At 41.3% G+C, this 22,315-nt stretch overlaps 1 protein-coding gene across 1 annotated transcript in view; it reads left to right on the top strand.

Annotated features, from left to right (window-relative positions):
* The first annotated feature begins 10,372 nt into the window (after nt 1-10,372).
* The window catches only part of CEP162 (centrosomal protein 162), a 100,704-nt gene continuing 88,761 nt past the window's right edge, over nt 10,373-22,315 (top strand). The window contains exons 1-2 of the mRNA XM_059401012.1: nt 10,373-10,475; nt 11,521-11,636. Coding sequence (XP_059256995.1) covers nt 11,580-11,636 — 57 coding nt within the window. The 5' untranslated portion in view covers nt 10,373-10,475; nt 11,521-11,579. The remainder of the gene's footprint in view (nt 10,476-11,520; nt 11,637-22,315) is intronic.

The raw sequence follows: 22,315 nt of genomic DNA, 5'->3' as shown, positions 1-22,315 counted from the left end.
TCTCAACTAACAGAACACACCTGTATTTACACAAGTAGCAGAATCTATTTTCCTGTGAAAACTGAGGGACCCTAAATTTACCGAGTCCAGCAAGTGTGAACAACAAAAAGTCTAAAAGTAATTTTTGAAAAACCCAAAGAATGTCCTTAGAATTTATTATTATCAAAAAAGAACATGGATTAGAATAATAAAAGCTGTAAACATTGGTGAAGCTCTAGATTCTAATCAGCCTTTCCCAACCACACACACCATGGTCACGGTTTGCAGTGAAGGGTTTCACATAAGAATAGGCTGCACATGTTAGCAGCATGAAGGGTTCCAGAATGTGACAGCCACTGGAAGATTAGAGAGTAAACCCAGGAAGATACGACTGATTCAAAAAAAAAAGGACAGAAGTGAGGGGAGGGACCATCCTATGGACATGAGTGAAGACTTAGGCTTAGCTATTGACACAAAGAGTCCATGATAAGAATGGATTCCTGTCTTAGTCACAGATTTTGTTTTTATTATTTTGAAAAGTTATTCGATAGCTGTGATGTGCCCGGCACTCCAGGAGACAAACGAAAAATGTCTTTTTAGACAATTGGAAAAATGGAACAAATAATAATGCTGATGGTAATGGGTATCAAATCATTGTTTACCATATGTACTCTAGGGCATGCTTCACAAATAACACAATAGCTAACATGGATTAAGCATTGTGATATACAAACCCCCACTCAGAATTTTTATATTCTGTAACTCGTTTATTCCCCCCATTAAATAACCCACAGACCCACCATTTTACTGTCTTTCTTCATGAAAATGACAACCCCGGGTACTTCATATAGGGGAAATCCCACAATATTTGTCTTTTTGTGACTCACCTCTTTCATGTGCCACAGAATTTTTTAAAACATTTAACACTTGGCTAATGCAAACATATTAACCATCACTTGAGAAGGAGGTTTTGTTATTATTTTTACCAAAAAAGGGCAGTGGCAACTGATGACTTGTGTGTTTTTATAACCCCAGAAAAGGTTATTTTCACTTATTGGTTTTTTGCATTTCTAATAATTTACCTAGACCAAGAAAAGTTTAAAATGAACACATGCTACCAATGATAAAAAAAAAAAACAGATCAATAGTAGATATTTAAAAATTTACTGTTGGTAAGATATCTGAGACATTCTGCATTGCCAGCTTCTCAGATCCAAGGTTTCTGATGCTTTACTAAGTTTTATGAAGAATAGGCTGTGTTCACCAAGAAATGTATTCTCATACCATTCTAAATTTTTATTTTATATATTTTTTCTTTTTCATAAGTGGAACACTTTTGTCAATTATAGGTCCCACAAATGCATTTGAAATTAAATATTGTATATTGCCAAGAGGAATAGTCATCAATACCCTGCATTTAAAATTTTATTCTTAAACATCTTTAAAAATTGAAAGCACCAAAGTCAAAGAATAGCCTAATGTTCTTGTAACCCATTGGATCATTTTATTCTTAAAATTGTTTTTCTTCCCTTACAAACTATACTGGCATTACAACAAAAAACTTAATAAAACAATACTATGAGATCATAAGGAAATACAAAATGTTTAGTCATAATTTTTCTTTTTAAAAAAACCTCCTGAGGAGGTTACAATTCAAATTTCAAACTCTAGTTTATTTTCAACAAAGTTTTGATTTTCTGTCCAACATTGTCCTTTCATGACCTCTGATGGCGAAAGTGTAAACTGACATTACAAATACCAACTGAAATAATATCACAAAATCCGTTTACCTTGTTATTGAAGATCTGCGTCTATTTTTTATTTATTTACTTTGAGGATGTACATTCAACAATGTAGAAAAATTGTTGAAAAATTTCGTGTTACTTTGAAGCATAAAAGAAAGCCCTCTTACAGTCTGTAAATCTCTAATACATGTGCACTTTATGTAGGAGAATGAACATTTCAATGATTCAGCGACTTTACTACTGTGACTACCGGCTCTCAAATATAAGTGAATAAAGTTTGTGTAAGTTGAAATGATTATGGTAATTTATAAAATCATCACTCTGTAAATCTCTGTACATATGAAGAAAGAAGCATAATTGCATATTAAGACCTGAATTATTTGGATTTATTTATCTTAAATTAGCTAGTAAGATTAATGTCTTGGCCTGAGTTCCTCCTGAAAAGGCTTTCCCACAGGTAATTTATCTGGGAATACACCCCAGAAGCAAGACTAATGAACAAGGGAGTGAAAACAGGAAGAAGGACAAGATAAAATAGGGATATGTTATCAAAATGACTATGACTAGGGGAGCCTGGGTGGTTCAGTCAGTTAAGTGTCTGGGTCTTGATTTCGACTTGGGTCCAGGATCTCAGGATTGTGAGATCAGGCCCTGTTGGACCCCACGCTGGGCATGGAGCCTACTTAACATTCAGTCCCTACCTTTCCCTTTCTTAAAAAAAAAAAAAAAAAAAAAGCAGGGGAGGGAACTATGGCTATGGCCAACCTGTGCTGAATTCCAGACCTTCTAAGAAACTTTAATAAAATCTATGAAATAAAATGGGAAAGATTTTTCTATGGGCTTCCGTTCCCCATAGGTGGAGGTGGCCCCATGGACACTGACTACCATATAACCTCTATTAGGTGGCATATGTATGGCATTTCGATAGATATTCCACACTTCTGTGTCAGAGTTCTAGGGAAGGAAGCAAAAGACTCACACCTTGGTCAGAGATGAGGCAATCTCCAGGTGCACCTGCAGAAAGCGAGTCAAAATCTCTAAGAACTGGCTGTAGAAACAGTGACTTCAGTAAAAGGTAGGGCTGACAGGATTTTAAGTGATAGACAAAGTGGTAACTGATGCAGGAGAATTTTTGCGCTACTCAGATCCAGCCTTTTTCTCCATTAACTCCAGTTCATCACCAAATCTCTTTGAGGGTGCTCGTCAGCTACCATTTCTGCAAGAGGGTCTGTGGAACTAGTGCCCTTTCCTGCTGCCACAGGTGGTTCCAAAGTCTTGTTAATAATCATCATCTCTCTCTCCTCCACTACTTGGGTTAAATTTCTCTCATCTTTGGCCAGCATCTCAGCTGATTTCAAGTTGCTTGCCTGATAGAGTGACCCAGACCTTCTTATTTTGCTTCATGATACAGGAATGAGGATCCCAGTCTCTGGGATGAGGACCCCCAAATGACCAGGTAATAGTCAAGTTCTGTGGAACTCTATTACTTTGACTTCTAGTGAAAGTGTTCTCCTTTTTGGAAACCAGGACCTCTTATCCAGAAGAGCCTAAGTTTTCAGGGTTAGAAGGAATAAACTTTGAAAATGGGTCACTAGGAGTAATGGTGAAAGGGATCAATTATACTTCCATCCCTTGGTTTCTGAAGGAACATAGCACCACAGTTCAGCCATTGATACAGCACATTTATCTTATCCTTCTCTAGTCTAGAACCTCAGCTGAGCCTTTAACAGGCTCTTCCGCCATTGCATTAAGTCATCTTCCTCTGGGTGAGGAGCTATGTGGTCATGTATTGTCCTCGACCCGCAAGGATGACAAGAAGCCCCGGTTCAGGTGTATCTTCTCTCCCTTTATTTCCGCAAGTCTACACAATTATATACATTTACAAGATCAATCAGCAAGCAGGGTACAGGAGGGAGCGAATCAGGCTGTGCACCTAAACGAACAACTTCGCTAGCAACCAATGCTATTTACTTCCTCTTTAGGCATTCCACTTAGTCTCACAGGGCAATCCTAACCTGGCAACTAGCCAGGTGCCATCTTTTGATGGCGGAGGCCGCCCTGGCCAGGGGCCTGCCTCCAACATCTCCCCCTTTTTTCTTTTATGGCAGGGATCGTGCCTGTCTTAGGTTGTCAGTGGTGGGGAATATCCTTACCCGTCATCAGACGGCAGATATCAATGATCTGCGTCCTGTCTTAGGTTGGTATATTTCCCCCACCAATCTTACCCATCGTTGACTACTGATCCAGCATACTTAGCCACACTTGGGGGTATGTTCCAGCCTCGATGGCTAACAAGGGCTGCACCATGGCTTGATGTTGCCTAGGTTGCTGTCGCCTCCAAATTTGCAGTTTACTTACTAGTAGAATCAAGCCCACTACAAGGATTGTCATCAGACCAATTCCGCTAGCCCATTGTTTTGTAAAGGTTAACACATCTTCAATGTTTTGATTATCTCTGGGAGGGTTGCAAGCTCAACTCTGGTGTTATTTATCCTTGTTATGCCTAGTAGCAGGTGCTGAGTATAGTTTTGGAATTCTGCGGACTAATTCCCCCGCAAGTATTGGGAGAGCTGTCAGGAGACATTCTGTAAGTCACTCATATTAGTATAGGCTATGGGAGTTACACAAATTGCCGGGAAGGGTGCTATACACCCCAGTCCCAATAGGGCCCGCAATATGTCCACTTGTTCTTGAACCAAATCTACTCTCTGGTTGACTATCAGGATTCCTGCTTGCAGATGTGCATTGATCTGAGTCTGTGTTTGAAGGGCAGCCGCCATTCCTTCTGCATGGGTGTTCACAGCTTCCACAGTTGGTATAGTTGCAGCAAGCAAGACTGCTGCTGCCGTGGCAGCTGCTGTAGATATAGCCAATGCTGTCACAACGGCGGCTGTGATACCAAAATCTCTCTTCTTTCTGGATAGCACCACCGGTAACTTGTCCTCTGGAATGGAAACTGGGATAGGAACATGGGTAGGGATACGCATAATCACAGCCAGCTTGAAGGCCGTGACATTCCAGCACTGGGAAAGATAGCAATTCTTAGTGCAATTCAACGTATCATTCAGCTCACTAGCATTTGTTACGAGGAAAAGGAACGGTGGTGAGACGCATATGGGAGTGGGCTGATAAGTAATATTATTGGGACAAGACACATTAACTGTTGTCTCAAAGATACTAGAGTCATTTTGTTTATAAGAACAGTTGAGGGATTTGCCACCATTTAACATGGACACTGCTGAGATATCAGTACATGCTCCTAGCAAGTTACAGACCTGCCATGCATCAAAGGGAGAGGGGGGATTGCCTTGCTTAGGATTTTGAAAGGAATAATTGTACCCTGTAACAGTATTATTTTTATAAGTAGGAAAGCGTGGAGTGAATGTAAAGCTATGCATTTCATTGATGTAAACTGAGCGCAAGGTACTCTGACATCCAGACCACTCTGGTGGCCATACCCTGTTATTGGTGCACCTGGGCAACTTAAAAGGTTGATATGGCCCCGAGGCATTAATAGGTTTCACAGGGGCCAAACCCTGGATCACAGGTGGTCCCATTGAGGTATGTTTAGCAAGCCTTCATCTAGGAACCATGGAGCCGCCTTTTCCACTGTATTCAAAAAGGCCCGAGCAGTTTTTGCTTTTAGTGGAGTTCCATTGGCTTTCAGCAGGTCCTTTAAAGACCCTTCCAACCACACTTTAGATACTTCAGATCCCATTATGAACACACAGACAACAGACGCGGACGTTAAAGACACTAACTAGCACATTAACTTTTTACACGCATATACTTCAGTCAACCTTTACTCCCCGCTTTACCGCGGAATTCCCACTTTTGAACATGGCTAATGTCCCCGCTTTCCTGCGGATTACCTTGCAAGATTCCTTTATTTAGTTCCCGGGTTTCGGCACCATTTATTGCCCTCGACCCGCAAGGACGACAAGAAGCCCCAGTTCAGGTGTATCTTCTCTCCCTTTATTTCCACAAGTCTACACACTTATATACGTTTACATGACCAATCAGCAAGCAGGGTACAGGAGGGAGCGAATCAGGCTGTGCACCTAAACGAACAACTTCGCTAGCAACCAATGCTGTTTACTTCCTCTTTGGGCGGTCCGCTTAGTCTCATGAGGCAATCCTAACCTGGCAACTAGCCAGGTGCCATCTTTTAATGGCGGAGGCTGCCCTGGCCAGGGGCCTGCCTCCGACAGTCATGCAACCATTGTTTCACCACTTTTGTCAAAAATTAATCCCTTGAACAAAAGTAACCTTATGGGGAATGCCATGCCAATGAGGAAGGCATTCTGTAAGCCCTGAGTTAGTGGCACTGGTGAAGGCTTTATTGGCAGAGAATGCAAATTCATTACCTTACTAGGTTTAAATTCCAGCAAGGATGAAGTCGTGCCATTTCCCAGGTAGAAGGGATCCAGTAAATTAAATGACTTGTGCCCTTGATGGATGAAATCATATCAAAGACTCAGTATCAGTCTCTACTGCTGACAGGTTGGGCACTTAGAAAGTGGTAGTAGTATTAGAAGAGGGAGCCCACTCTATCATGCCCATAAGTAGCCTTCTTTCCAGCCATGGGGTAATGTCTGTTCATGGACCAGTTGTTCAAACAGGGGTGTGTCTAAAGATTAAGAGAGAGTGTAGCTCGTATCCACAGGGCAAACTACCCCATTTGGCTGTTGTTTTCTATTCAGAGAATGCTCTTTGGTGGACATTAACATGAGAAACAATGGTCTACATGCCATGTGCCCATGCCCACTCCTTCCATAGGTCTATCTACATGTCTCTCTATCCAGATTTCCTTGTCAGGTTTTTTTTAAGATTTTATTTATTTATTTGAGAGAGAGAGACAGAGAGAGCATGAGCAGGGGAGAGTTGTGGAGGGAGAGGGAGAAGTAGGCTCCCCCCTGAGTGGGGATCCCAATGTGGAGATCAAGCCCAGGACCCTGAGATCATGACCTGAGCCCAAGGCAGACACTGAACCCACTGAGCCAACCATGTGCCCCATCTCTGGTTTTTGTTTGTTTGTTTGTTTATCTTGCTTTATCAAGTCCCTGACCAAAAACCCAAGGCATTTGTCACTATCCAGTATTCTATGTATATCTCCACCTTAGGTCACCTCCAGTTACAGATAAAGTAATTGAAGGATTCTCTTCCCACTGGGAGGATTTTCCCTTCACCACACTCTGTTAGGGATACCTCTGAGTGTGGCAGTAGGTGACAACAGTTTATTTATGGCTGCCATCAATATGCCACTCTAATCCACATATGAATAAGGCCAGAGTATTTTTCTCTTTCATCTGTTGGCACAGATATTTCTAGCCATCATCAAATCTGCTGGGTCACATAACCCAAGCTTCCAGCGAGCTAGTACAACTGCTTGCACATGCAACAAACCTTTCTATTGCTCTGGGTAATTTTCAAGTCCAATAAATGGTTTGGTGCAGTATTCTCTAGTACAGTATATGCTGTCTCTAAAATAAAAATAAGCCAACTGAGCATTATACCTCTTTTTTTTGAAGATTTTATTTATTTATTTGATGGACACAAAGAGAGGGAGGGGGAGAGAGAAAGAGAGAGAGAGAGAGAGAGCGAACTCAAGCAGGAGGAGTGGCAGGCAGAGGGAGGGAGAGGAGCCAGATGAGCCTGATGAAGGGCTCGATCCCAGGACCCTGGGATTGTGACCTGAGCCAAAGACAGACACTTAGCCAACTGAGCCACCCAGGCACCCCACTATACCTCTTTCTTTGTGATAGATTCTGATATATATCAATTTATTCTTTACCTTTTTCTTTTTGATCTCACATGTCCCAAGCCTACTCTTTGGGACCATTATGAGAGTATCATAAAATTTTGTGAGCTTTATCTTCTACTTTCTGGTTTGGATGTGCCTAGGTAAGATTACCTAGAATAATTTTCACTTCCTGCTCAACAACTACAATTGGTATGATGCCATCAGTATAATAAACCATCATGATATTCTGTGAAATGTCAAGACAAGTCCTCCAGATTACATTCTGATAGAGTACAGGATAGTTAGTTCAGCCAGTGGGGGAAACAGTGCATGTGAACTACTGTCCTACACAGGTGCATGCCAACTGCTTTCACGCTTTTTTTTCTGAAGAGAATTTAAAAGACCATATTTTCCAGATAAATAATGGCATACTGAGTGCTGTGAACTGGGTTGATCTCTTTCAGTTAAGCAAATATATCTGACATGACAGCTGAAATCGATGCCAGTACTTGCTTAAGTTACCTGTAGTCCACTGTCATGGAAGAGCCATCTGGTTTTCTGTAAAAGCTAAAAAGTTTGAAGAGGGATATGCAGGGTTTATTTCCCCTGCATCCTTTAAGTCTTTAAGTGGTGACACTAATCCCTGCCATTCCTCCCAGAAAATACTATTATTTTTGATTTGCTCACTTGGATGGGGGTGGGGTATTTTCAGGGGCTTCTACTTGGTTCTTCCTACCACAATGGTTCCACAGATCAGGGAACCAACACAAGAGTTAGTGAGTTCTTCCAGTTATAAAGTACACTTGGATATGTTATATATCTCAATAATTCATTTGGGGAGTGGGGATACAATCACAGGGAAGGCCACAGACCTACTACACCCTTGTGAAACATACTTGGGCTAGAACTCTAATTTTTATCTGGCCTCCATATTCCCCCACTCTAACTGGAAGACCATTAAGGGATTTCAGTTTCCCTGACACCAGTGTCAGTTCAAACTCCTTATCCAGCAGTCCTTGAAAAGCTGAGGATCCTTCTTTAAAAATTTGTGTAAAAAGTGGGTCGTGCCCCCTGTCCATTCCAATCCTCTCCAAATACAGAAACAACTATGAATTAGTTAAAAGGTCTCAGTTTTAAACCATGCTGACTAGTTTTAATACATAGAAATTACAAAAGTGCTCACTTTGGCAGCACATATATTAGAAATTGCAAAAACATTATGGAATCTAAAATTTGTCTAAGGTGATAAGAAAAGGGATAGAGGTATTTATCAGAGCACTGTTTTAAAAAGTGATCATTAAAAATAAAATAACTTCATGTTTATATTCCAACAAGTTGAGATGGCTCAGAAAACTGGTTATGGTCCAACCTGTTGGGTGATTTTCTCAAGCTACATTCAATGGCTCCAGAGCTGGTGTTTTATTGAGTAGGCATGCTCCAAGGGCACTGGAGCAAAGCTGGCTGTTAAAAGTATTTGCAGAAGGCTTTTGGAAGAATGAAATAATAGAAGCTGGGTAAGAAAGGAGGTGAAAACAAGTCTTGAATTCTGGTTCAGCCACTATAACTTCAAGCAAGTCACTTAACCTCTCTGCTTCAGTTATCTCATCTATAAAAAACTTCATAGAGACGGTGTCCATCTTTTTACATGGATTTCTTCAGACTGACTACTGCTTCTCTTCTCTTCATCAACCCTTGCTACCTTCTACTTACCCTTTAGATGGTTTAGGTTTCAATTTAGACTTTGTTTCCTCTAGGAAGCCTTAGCTAACCTCCTGGGTGGGGGTGGGGTGGTGAGACCACCTCTAACATTTTCTAAGCACAACCAATTTCTATCATAGCTGTTGTCATACAGAATTGCAATTGCAATTGTCTGATCATTTGTCTATTGGCTCCGTTAGACCAAAGACTCTATTAGGTCAGGCATTATGATCATTTTGTTCATCTAGCACATATTAGAAACCAAAACCATAAGCTAAATTGAATTGACTTGCAGAGTGTAAGGATTAAGAGGAAATCATTCATTGAAGCACCTGTCAACCTATGTGTTCAATAAATAGTAGCTTTAAAAAAACAACAACAAAAAAAACCTCCATTATTCAGATCATTATCTGAGGGCACAGCTCCGGGCATGGATACATTTGTATCACAATAACACTTGCTGAATGAAAAATTTAGGCTGGTGATAATGAAGTCCTTAACCTGTGTCTGCCAGTGGCAATCCTTTCAACTGTTGTTCATTTTACTTTTACTACCGTAAATACTGTCCTCTGAAACTGAAACGTGTTTATGTGTTAGAAGAAGAAAGCGCAAAAATAAAAAATGCAAGAAAATAATTGTAAGATACCATCATAGACCGGGAGTAAGTGAGGGGTAGAGGGAAACCAAAGAGATGCTCAGAGAGAAGTATCGAGGGTGTGTATGTGTATTTTCAATTTTTTGCCCACTAGATGGTGGAACTGAGCCTCTATCTTCATAACAGAATTCTGTCTCACCGAGCTGAGTTTCTCTCACAATGCCTTCTCAGGGGTTTGCACGTGGAAGAAGCCAATAAAATATTTTTTCCAAAATTTCCGCTTAGAAAGCGGAGCCAAAACCACAAGAGAAAGTCAGGGAGAGAAAAGACGAGATGTGCGGAAATACAAGGACTAGGGGAGCTAAACTACATTTCCCTGGAAGCCACGGGCTGGGCCTACAGCACCCAGCATGCCTGTGTTCCCGCCCTCGAGACCCGCTCACTCAATCCACTTTTCCACGGAGCGCGGAGAAAGCTGCGGAGTCTCTGTTGGTGCAGCAGCGACGGCTCTTACCCTGCAAATTATTCGGAGCCGCGGTAATCGCCACCTTCTCGTAGAGGAAAAAAGACACCAAATTTGGTCCCGGGGGTGGGGGCACAAGCCACGTGACCAGTCCCGGTCATGTGATCCGGGAGCGCGGCTGCTGAGGTATGTTACCCTGGTAACTGTTGGCTCCCGCAGACCTTCGGGATAGCGCGGAATTCAGAGACTGAGGTAGGTGAAGCTTCCCCCTCGGTGGACCATGACGGAGACTGTCCTCAGACCCGCTGCCCAGGGCTTTAGTGTTCCGGGTCACTCCCGTCCTCCGCCCACACACTGTTCAAGTGCGTCTTTGTCTTTCCGCCCCTCTGAAACGCGCGCTTCCTGGAGCCGAGACCCCGCCAAGTCGAGCCCATAGATGGGCTCCGTCTCGGATCAAGATCTTGGGGCTAAAGCCTTAACTGCACACACCCTGAACTGATCAGAAATGCTAAAGAGGCGGGGAGGTGTTATTCTGCAGGTTGGGGAAAATACCGTCCATGAGGGGTATGTCTCCACACACACAGCCCCTCGCATCGCCTCTGGGAATTGAAGCTGCGGTTTGAGCCGCCTCAAGGTGGTGTGGCCCAGAAGCTGGGACAGACCTCAAGTTGTTTGGGTTCGTTAGAGGGATGGGCAGAGCTTTGCGTTACAAGTCACGTGTGCATAGTTTTGTTGACTTTCCCTCGCCTACAGGAACATAATTCGTTTTAATGTGTATACTCCACTAATTTTATTTTGGTTAGATTTTGAGTCTTAATGAATTGCATTTTGTCTCTATGCAGAAACAGTCTGTTTTGCAAAGTATTAACAGGGACTGATAACTGACCGAATGATAGGGCAGCACGAACTCTGTCCTGTGCTTTGGGGGGGGGGGGGGGGGGGGCCTTTTGGACTTGCTAATACATAATTTTTCAAAGTTTCCTTGAGAGGACCTGATTGTTTCAGGGATATTAAATAACATACACCCCATAGGCTAAGGAAATACCGTGGAGGCCACCCTTCAAGAAGTGGATGTTAACAATGAAAATGTAATTCTGGTCCCTAAGTACAGTGAAAACTGTGAAAACTGCTTTTCCAAAGCAGTTTTATTCATGAATTTAGAATCTTTTGTCAAGGTTATTGGTCAATAATTGTGCACATAAACTAAATCGTAAAAGAAATGTCTGAGGTTTAAATCTGGTTGCTGTTATGAGGTGATGTGAATTTCCTCAAAGCATATTTATTTCTCATTATTTAGTGTTTCCAATGTTATAAATACTTTGGAATGTTTACTTTCGTAAGTGAAGATTCTTGATTATGGCTCATTATTCCAAAGAAGAGCTGGATGAAGAGTTTGAACAATTCATGAAAGAGGTAAGTTTATCCTTTTAAAAGCTACGTTGTAAATTTGTGTCACCAGAAACTCCTTTTTCAATGATCTCTTTCACTTCTTATATGTAGTCAGCTATTTTACTAGCAAAAGGTGTTTATTTGGGAATGACAGAAGAATTGCAATTCAGAACATGCAAGCTGTAGTAAAACCATAGGCAAGTCCTGAGACCAAAGGAAAAGAACCATTACTTTACAGAGAAAATGAGGAGACAAGTTGGGAGGGGCTTCTTTGAAGGAAGTGTGTTGGAAAGAGAGTTCAGGGTGGTCACAGTTTCTCATTGGCGGAGTTGTGGTATTTTCGTATTGGCTAAGCTAGTTGCTTAGCTTGGAGAAATTCATTCTTCCCGCTGCTGGAAAATGCAGGTCCCACCTGTTACTGGGTTCTGCAATTGAGGATGAGTTGATAGATAAGGTATGAGAGCTCCCCCTTCTGGCCACCTATTTGTATTTTAAATGTAGTTCCTTTCATTTTGTTTTCATATTTCTGTTTTGATCCAAATCTTTCCTCCCAAGCATTGCTGACCAAGAGTTGGGTCATCTGTGTCTCAGTGCCAGGAAACAGCTTTCCTGGATGTCAGATCCCATGTCAGAAAGTGCATAGCAGTTAGAACCCATTTTGAACCATGTTTGAGTAACAAAGAAGCTTAAGAAAGGAAATTCTTATGCATTCCCCTTCCAAAAAGTCTATATCTTGTTGAGGTCGTACGCATTGGAGATCATCTTGAAGTGTTAAGCTAGCATCCGTGTGACAAGCAACAGATGCAAAACTTGAAAATTATTATACAAGAAAAGTAAAAGCAGCATGACAGTTCCAAATTGTATGATGGTTCTAAACCATGATTCTGGCCTGAAGAAAGCCAACTGAACAAAAGACCATTGAAAGTCATGTGAAATTTGTTGTAGTCGATGTGCTTGTCCCTTAATTTTGTGCAGTTGAGTTTCTACTTTTCAGAAGAGTTTATCTATGTGCAGTAAGTGGTGTCTGCTATCACACAGAGGCCTCCTTGCTCAGCAGGCAGAGCTATAAGATTGTCCAAAACTACTTCAGCCAGCAAGTTGAATAATCATTGTTGCGTTGCTATTGCTTTGGCTGTAGAATTGAACCAGCTCTTCTAGCTGTGTCTGTTAGTACTTACTCTGAAGGGAGAAAGGCTCTCTCCTTGGAGGCAAAGCTGGAGGTTCTCGTTTAAGATGCTTATGAAGGTTTAGTGAAGTAGACCAGTAGGAAGGTGGTAGTTTGTTATGAAGCAAAAGTAGAAGAGTCAATACAGCAAGAGCACATTGTCCTTTTATCCTTCAGCTATCAAGGCGATGAATTAAATGCCCGAGCATAGGGGACATTACCAAAACCTCCACATACAGCGGAGTAGCCGGGAGCTACACACAGGGCTCCCTTATAAGTATTAGTATTTATGAACCCATTTGTCGGTATAGAGGCATTACCATCATTCAGCCAAGGCTCAAATACCATGTTTCAACATACTAAAAGTCTTCTAAATATATGGGTACAGCAGCCTGCTTACAAATGGTCCAACTTACATCAGCTCTTCCACAGTGTGTTTTACGCACGTATTCAAGACATCTTGTTTCTCCCACCTAGGGTTGGGTTGAATTGAGGCAGGGAACAAGTATGTGTGGATTTAATATTCTAACTTTATAAAACAGACCCAGGCAACAGCTTAGGCATGCAGTGTCAATTGGGCGTCCAGCAAAATTACTGGTAGGGTAAAGTAAAGGATCACTATTGCTCTGGACAGACTGAGGTTTTTGGTGGCAGATCCCACAGTCAGAGAGATTCCCCCTTTTGCAGCAGCTGGTAAATGCAGTAAGAGCTTTATCTGTCATAGAAGAGAAACAAACAATAAGCCTGGTCCAGTCCTTTTGGGAAAGTGGTCTTTATCAGATGTCTGCTTTCATTCCTGGAAACCACCAGGTCACCAGTTGGTGTGCAGGTCCAGTCTGGGTTAGTGCTTTCTTTAGATGTGACGTGTGAGTCCAGGAGTGTGTTTCTTGAAATGTGGTGGCACAAGGATTGGTAAACAGTACCTGGTAGGGCCCCTCCCACAAGACTGAAGAGAGAACTTTTTTTTTTAATTAGTTTATTTATTTATTTGACAGAGAGAGAGAGAGATCACAAGTAGGCAGAGAGGCAGGCAGAGAGAGAGGAGGGAAGCAGGCTCCCTGCTGAGCAGAGAGCTTGATGTGGGGCTCGATCCCAGGACCCTGGGATCACGACCCAAGCCGAAGGCAGAGGCTTTAACCCACTGAGCCACCCAGGCGCCCCAAGAGAGAACTTTTTGAAGTGTGTTTGTAGTAGATAAAATCTCTGGGTTGCAAGATGGGATGCTTAAGGCCTTTGTCTCCCAGGAGAGTGCTGTGAAGATCTACTAAAGCATGGTTGTTCTCAACATAAGCAATGAGGCCTTTATAATACCAGAGTAGATCTCCTTTTATCAGCTGTGGATCATATGAGGCAAGAGCCAGGTGCATCTGGTGCCCTGTGAGTGTCTCAAAGCATGTAAGAGTTAATGAGTTACAGTGGGAGGTGGATCTCAGACTTAGAAGGCCCCAATCGTGTGCTCGCTTGGGCAGCTCATTACTAGCAGGACCCAATTTTGGCCAGGCTTTTCACCCTGTTACTTGAGGGGTCGCCACAAATTTTGCCAGTTGAGTCTTAATGGTCCTTTTGGTGTGACTAGCCGTGAGGATTGAAGGTGGTAAGCACAGCGATAGTGCTGTAGAACTGGCCAAACAGCATAGACCTTATCTGTGAACTTGACCGTTCCCTGATCACTGTGAAGCTTGAGAGGGCTTCCTCAGGCAGGAATAATCTTTCCTAATAGGATTTTAGCTACAGGTAAGACTGTACCCTATCTGCAGGGGAAGTTTCAGATCGGTGAGAAAACAAACCAAGACAAAAACATATCCTCAAGGCAGAGAGCTGAATAAATCCATTTACCCAACTTTGAATGGTCCATTAGGCAATTTAAATTGCCAGGAGGTGGTGTGGATGGGTTTCCCGAATTGTATTTTAGACAGGTGGGGCAAGCAAAGTAGGCACTCTGTGGCCTTATTAATATTTCTCTATCAGCATTGATTAAGGCTGTCATCCTATCAGTAGAGCAATAATTAATGTATGTGTGGTCGTTAATAATGAGATTTTTGAGACTCTGGCAGGACTGGATTATTATTTGTCTCAAGGTAGAGTTCTCTCTTCTTATCAAACCAACAATTATTTGATTTCCAATATTGTTTTTCCTTCTCTGGGGCCAATTATTGGACATTTTTTGTCAGTTTTTCTAGATTATCATTTGAAGCAATATCCCTTTGGACCATGACAGAGGTTTGGTTATTGGGTCCTTTAAAAGCAGCGTTTTTAATGGAAACATCAACATGGTAGTTTCCTTTGGCTTCCAGGGAGTCAAGTCTGGAATGCACAGGGGTCTTAGTAATAGCCAGGACAGTTGACAAACGTTTGACATCTAGTAAATTGTGTACATAAGTCATTTGTAGTTTTATTCCCATTAGAAGTAAGGAAACCTTGCTGTTTCCATAACATTCCAAAGTCATGAGCTGCCCAAAGGACATACTGACTGTCAGTATAGATGTTTGCAGTTTTACCCTTGGCAAAGGTACACGACGGAGCACGAACATATAATTCAGCTTGTTGGGTCAAAGTAGCCAAAGGGAAAGGTGCTGCCTGGATGATTTCAAAAGGAGTTTGCAATTGCATACCCAAAACAGTACCATTTTTGTCCTTTAAATAAGACCCATCAGTAAACTGACAAATCTACATTGGTTAGAGTTATCTGTAAATCGTCATGGGTGGGCTGGTTCAAGGGAATCCTGTTACTATTTCTTTAGTGGTCTTATCCGAAAGGACAGTGGCAAGAATGGCTCTGAGGCAGGGGCTGTCCCAGCCGGTGGCTCTACTATCCTGTGGGTCCATAACAGTTTCCTCATTTTGGGGTGAGTTCTCCAAGGGCATTGCCTTCCTTTTCATATACAGAAAGGAGAAAGAGGAGCTATTTTCTTTAAGGCCCCAAAGGCTATGTCATCCTGATCTTCCCAAGTAATAGGGTCAGGTTTGTTGGGTGATACAAAAGACGTTTGGAGTCTAGTTTTTGACTGCAGTTCCCTACCCTGAGAAAACCTTGTAATTGGCACTTTGTTTTAGGTTTGGGGAAGTTCAACATACCGCAAAGCCCAACTGTATCTAAATCAACCCCTGTTCTGGGGTGCCTGAGTGGCTCAGTCAGTTGAGCAACTCTTGATCTTGGCTCAGGTCCTGATCTCAGGGTTGTGGTACAAGCCCTGCATTGGGATCAATGTTAGCTGTGGGGCCTACTTAAAAAATAAATAAATGTGTGAACAAACAAACCCGCATTCCAAGATCAGATGCCTTAAATATTGAATCTGAGTTTGAGCAAACTGCAATTTTTCCCTGGAAACTTTTTGTCTCCTTAAGGCAAAAAGTTTTAACAGCTACATGCTGTTCTCCTGGGAAGAGGCTTGGGAAAGGGATGAGAGAAGCAAGTCATCTACATCTTTAACAAGCATGGTAGGTCCTCCAGAAAACTTTATATCATCTAAGTCAGCTTTTAGGGTTTGGAAGAAGTAAGACTCTTAGTAAAACCCTGGGGCATTACTTTCAAATGTTTTGTTTTCTTTCCCAAGTTAAGCAAAAAAGATACTGGCTAGCCTTATCAACTGGAAAACTAAGAAATGCACCACAAAGATCAGTAACAGTGAAAACCTTGCTTTCAGTAGGAATAGAAGCTGGTAGCATATTGAGGTTAGAAACAAGAGTGTGCCAGAAGATAATGTTACTTATTGCTCATAAGTCCTGGACAAACTTCTATTCTCAGCTAACTGGGTTTTCTTACAGGTAAATAGGGGAGTTACAAGGACTTGTGCAGGTGATAATGAGTCCCTGAGCCTTATCCTCTTCTATTATGGACTTGATGCCTTGAAGGGCTTCTTTCTTGATATGGTATTAATTAATTCTAGGGAGATATTTTGAGGGGTCTATTTGAATCTTAGTAGGAGGTGCTTTGTGTATTCTGCCAAAAATCAGTTGAGGATTTTATCCATAAGGAGGATGGTAACTGATCCAACAAGGACAGATGGTTAGTGTCCTTAGAATTAGCTCCAGTACTGTCAGAGACAGAGCAAGTAAGAGATGTTGAAGGATCTCTTGGTTGCTATTTTGGTTGCTTCTATCAAATTCTAGAATTACTTCCCTCTTTTTGAAAAAAGAAATTCAGCGTGATATTTTTTCTAAGAAATCTCAGCCCAGTAAGTGAACTGTGTGAAAGAATTAAGGAAAAAGGTTGAATATCTCTTAAAGGGCCTAAACAAAAGGGGGTAGATGTAGAGACTGGAACCTCACTGTTTGAACGGTTTTGCTTCTCTAAGGCAGGAGCTGCTTTATAGTGGTGGCATTGCGCAGTGAGAGTGTCACTCCAGTGGTGGTGAGGACAGACAGAAATTCATTCCCAATATGGAGGGTTATTTCTGTAACCCGACTGAGACTTGGGACAAGCCCCTGTAGTTCTCAGAGCCCAGTCATTGAGGATTAGGAAACCATAGGAAAGATGGGTTAGAGCACTTAAGTTTATAAGTCTTTTTTCCAGTGTCCTGGTTTTTTGCAACAATGGCAGACATCCAGGAGGGTTTGGGGTTTGTTTAGGGGCCTCCATTTGTTGTAGATGAAAATTAAGGATTTTAGCGGTGTTACTTTTATTAGAGTCATCTAGGGTGTGAGCCAGCTGAGGTTCGCTATATTAACTAAATCTGGGGCAGACCTAGTTTCCCATTCATCCCCATCCTTTTAACTTGAAGGGAAAGATGTGGTTTAGCCAGTTAATGAACATGGGAGTAAAGGCTACTTGTGTGGATTTGACATCTAAAGGAAGACTGGGGTTTTTCTTAAAAATAATCTGAAGTCAGTTTTAATAATCATAAACCGGTTCATCAGGTTTTCTTGTGTGCAAGCCTGAATGATCAGGCTTAGGAACAGATTTTGTCATTGTTCTGTGAAGACTTCTAGCGAGTGTTCAGCCTCGCGCCAAAAGTCAGAGATTTTTCTGAATCTCTTTCAGGACTTTTCTGTCAAACCAGTTTCATCCAGAGTTAGGCCTGGCCCTCCCCAACAAGCATCTGAACTAATATAAAATCTGAGAAACCTTAGTCGATAAGTTTGAATAACTGTGCTAAATTCCTCAGCAAATCTATCTATGAGGATCCTAAATAACTTTGGGAAAGTTTTTGACTGTAGCCTGTAGTTCAGCTTTGGTCCAGGAGTATGGATCCTTAGAGGGCTTAACTTTAAAGGGGCAGGTTCTGATAGGTTCAGAGGGAGGGAGATCAGAGAGGTTAGGGGAAGAAGGGACATTCAGAGAGAAGATTAGACTGAGGAATGAAAGGGTAGGGAGAGGCTGGGGGTGGTGCTGTGGGGAAGTAGGAAGGTAGCAGCCAGGGAGCGGCCTGATCCTGCTGTGTGTCCTGAGGAGAGGAATACCCAGGAGGGAGAGAGGACTCAGAAGCCCTTTTGACTTCTCGAAGTTGTTTAGTAGCCTCAGATAATTTAGCAATGGTATTTTGCAGAGAGACAATTTTGGAGTCCTAAATTTGTTTGGAAGCCTCCAAGTACCAGTTAAAACAGGCATTTCATTCAGTTTGTTTAATTTTAGAGGTATGGTCTTCTAATTTGGTTTTGAGAAAAGTAAGTTTGAGGAGATCAGAAGCCCCCCCATGGTCATCATTGAAATTCTAAATTTAGCCAAGTTGATCTACTTCATCAGCAGTGTGCAGGAGAAGGAATACAGCCCTCCAGGGTCCCAGGGGGAGGGCTGACCTGAGAGAGTTTGAGATTAGCGTCCTGTTAGTTAATACCAGAAGTTCAGAAAAACACATGAGCACTCACCAGGATGACCAAAGCCTTCACAAAAATAGAAAGAATATATATAAAGCTTTTAAAAAGATTCTGAGTAAAGCCAGAGAACTCAAAACACAAAGAGAGCAGAGCTTGGATCCAGGAAAGACTTACCTTCAAACTCCAAGCTCAGAAAGCAGTGAATTCGCTGGCCTCGGTGGGTACAGGTACCTACCTGTTCAACCACTGGCCTCAGAGTTTTTGGAGTCTTCCCTAGATCCCGTTCTGATCACCCAAGTAATGACCTCAAAAAAACAGCCAGTTGTTTTACCATTTATTTGGGAATGGCAAAAGAATTGCAGTTTGGGACACGCAACTATGGCAAAACCCTAGGCAAGACCTGTGATCAAAGGAGAGGAACATTATTTTATAGAGAAAAGGAGGAGGTTAGGAGGGTCTTCTTTGAATGAAATTCTGTTGGAGGAAAGCAAGAGTTCGGGGTGGTGATGGCTTCTCATTGGTAGAACTATTGCCAGGCACGAAGAAAAACCTTCCTTCCTCCTGCTGGGGTAGTAAAGTAGGCTTCTTGCTGTTGGAAAATGCAAGACACTCTTCTTTGTTGGAGTCTGCAGTTGATGACAAATTGATAGGGTATGAGAGCTCCCCTGCTTACCTCCCAGTTGTGTTTTAAATAGTGAGGTTTCTTGTATTCATTTTCACAAGTCCATCACCAAGCTCTATCAACTCTTCTCCAGAATATATCTATCCTGTTCCAGAATACATCTCCCTGTTCACTGCTGCCATCTGTTCGTCACCTGATCATTAAAGATCTCATCCTAAATATCACTACCACAGAAAGGTGGTTTTTTTTTTCTGTTTATTGAATAAAAATGTAACCAGCAAATGACTTCTTTGTGTACCATGTATTGTATTCTCTGTGTAGCACTCGGCACCATTCATTATTTTCCCTGTGTAGGTCTGTTTTCTGCCTCCCATTGTAAGAATGTATGATTCGTGATGTGACAGCTCTATGTTGATTATGATACCTGCAGTACCTAATAGATGCTTAATAAATACTTGCTGAATGAATAAATTAGAGGGCACTATATCCTATGTATTTATGTAAATAGGCCTCACAGAGCCTATTTATATAGTGTTCAGGAGAGTCACATTTTAAACAATTACACTAACATTCTTGTTCATAAAGGGAGTTAGATGTATGATGTAGTAGAAAACTTCAGTTTCATTAACAGGGAAAAATAATGCTTACTTTGTAGGATTGTTGTAAGGATTTTAAAAAGCATCTAAGGATTGTCTGGATATAATAGACACTGAGGTTAAGAATTTCACTTCCCATTTGAAAACTGATTTTTTAATTTCAAATATGGGTACATTTTGAAAATAAACTTTATAGGAAGTATTTTCACTATAAAAGATAAAAAACAAGTACAGGCCAATTTTTTTTTCTTCCGCCCCTCATTTACCTCCCCTTCAACACAATCCCTCCCTCCCACTCTTTCTCTCATATTTAGCCTCAACTATAAAAGAATTTATCTCATGCTAGAGATTCAGATAAGGCAGCATCTTGTTTTTTTTTTTTTTTAATAATGAAAACCACTATTTTAGAGTCATGCTAACTTCTTTAGTCATTTTGCTAAGTTATTTTTCAAATAATTTGTTCAATGATATGTCTTACATATCTTTGTTTACAAGGATATTGGTGGGATAAGCTTTTTTTCCCCTAAAGCTTTATTGAGTTATCATACACCACACAATTCACTGATTTGAAGTGTACAATTCAGGGGTGCCTGGGTGGCTTAGTTGGTTAAGCATCTGATGTTTGATCTCAGTTCCGGTCTTGATCTCAGGTTTATGAGTTCGAATCCCATGTTGGGGGTGAGGCGGAAGGCCCAGCGTGGAGCCTACTTAAAAAAAAACAAATGTGAGGTGTAAAGTTCATGGTTTTTAGTTTGTTCACAGCAATGCAACTTTGAGATCACAATCACTTTGAGAACATTTTTATTGTTCTCAAAAGAAACCCTGTACCCGTTAGCAATTACCCTCTTCTCCAGCCTTCAGCACCACTAAACTACTTTCTGTCTCTGAATATATGCTTATTATAGACATTTCATAAACATGGAATCATACAATATGTGGTCTTTTGTGACTGGTTTCTTCCCATTCAGGATAATTGAAACAAGGTTCATCCGTGTGGTAGCATGTATCAGTACTTAATTGCTTTTTATATCTGAGTAGCGTTCCATTGTATGGGTTTACCACATTTTGTTTGTCTATCCACACAACAGTTGATGAACTTGTGAGTTCTTTTCACTTTTTGACATTTATAAATAATGCTGCTATGAAATGTCATGTACAAGTTCTTGTGTGGATGTTTGTTTTCATTTCTATTGTGTGTATACCTAGTAGTGGAAATGGTGGGTCATATGGTAACTCTGTGTTTAACCTTTAGAGGAATAGCCACTGGTTTCTAAAGTAGCTGTGCCATTTTCCATTCCCACCAGCTGTGTATTAGTATATTAGGATTCCAGTTTCTCCATATGCTCACCAGCACATTATTCTCTGGGGACCAGCTTTTGTGTTTTGTTTTTAATGATAGAAATCTGGAAAGCAGTGTGAAGATTATCAAAAGTGAAAACACCTACTATGTATTAGATAGTAGAGTGAACACGCTGCATTTCATTTTCTGACCTTTGTCACAAGCTTGCAAGGTCAGTGGTACTATAACTTGATCAAGAAGGAGGATAAAAGAGGTATGCAATCCTCTCTTAGACATACTCTAGGATATAAGAAGAAATAATGATTGAGCAAAGTAACATAGCATGTGTTAAACATGTGAAGAAATAGCATATTTTTTTAACAGATGAGTAAACTGAAAAGAGAGGATAATTTTCCCTAAGCAACAGCTAGTATATTTTAAAGTTGAAATTTGAACTCTGACCTGTCTGGCCCCAAAACCTAGATCCCTCCATATTATTATCTGGCCATGGGGCTTCAGAGGAATAGACTGAGTCTGACGCAGATTGTTAGAATTTGGTGAATGGTGAGATATAGGGAGGAGAGAGAAATGGAACATTTCAAGATGATGACCCAAGTTTAGAGACTTGAGTGGAAAGCGATGGAGCTAAAATTCAGATAAAGAATACTTTTTCTTCCCTTTACCCCCTCTTCCTGCCTGATTGTCAGGTAGGACAATGAATTCTTTTTGAACATTTTAAAATTGACATTGTCTTAAGTCATTGAGATAGAGTTGAATGGTTGGTAGGTAGAAATTTGTCCTAATCATCTTGGAAGTTTAGAAGGGCATCTTGGCAACATTGTCTCAGTTGGGGAACTATATAGTATAGTGGAAAGTAGACAGGTGTTCTCAGATCTGGGTTTGAATCCCAGGTCTTATAACACTAACAGTAGCCGAGTGGTGGGGCAAGTTTCTTAATCTCTCTGAGCTTGTTTCCCCATCAATAAATCTTGATTGAATTGCATAGAGGGCTTCATCCTGCTTTATAGCAGCTACGGAATAAATGTTGGTTTCTTCAGGAAAAGGGTGTAGAGTGAGGATAAAATAGACAAGCACAGAGTCCTGGGGAAGTCTAGGGTAAAGAAATGGGCAAAAGAACCAAGACCTATTAAAACAGATGGGTAGAAAAGGCCACAGAGCTGAAGTATAACTTGGAGGAAATGATGCTGTGAAATCAAAGAGAGTTTCAGGAAGAGTTGGTCACCAGTATCAAATTCCATAATGTGATCAGGGAAGATGACTGGCAGT

Source organism: Mustela nigripes, chromosome 5 (genome assembly GCF_022355385.1).
Source record: "Mustela nigripes isolate SB6536 chromosome 5, MUSNIG.SB6536, whole genome shotgun sequence".
In the NCBI taxonomy this organism is placed as follows: Eukaryota; Metazoa; Chordata; class Mammalia; order Carnivora; family Mustelidae; genus Mustela; species Mustela nigripes.
This window is presented reverse-complemented; position numbering and strand designations above follow the sequence as displayed.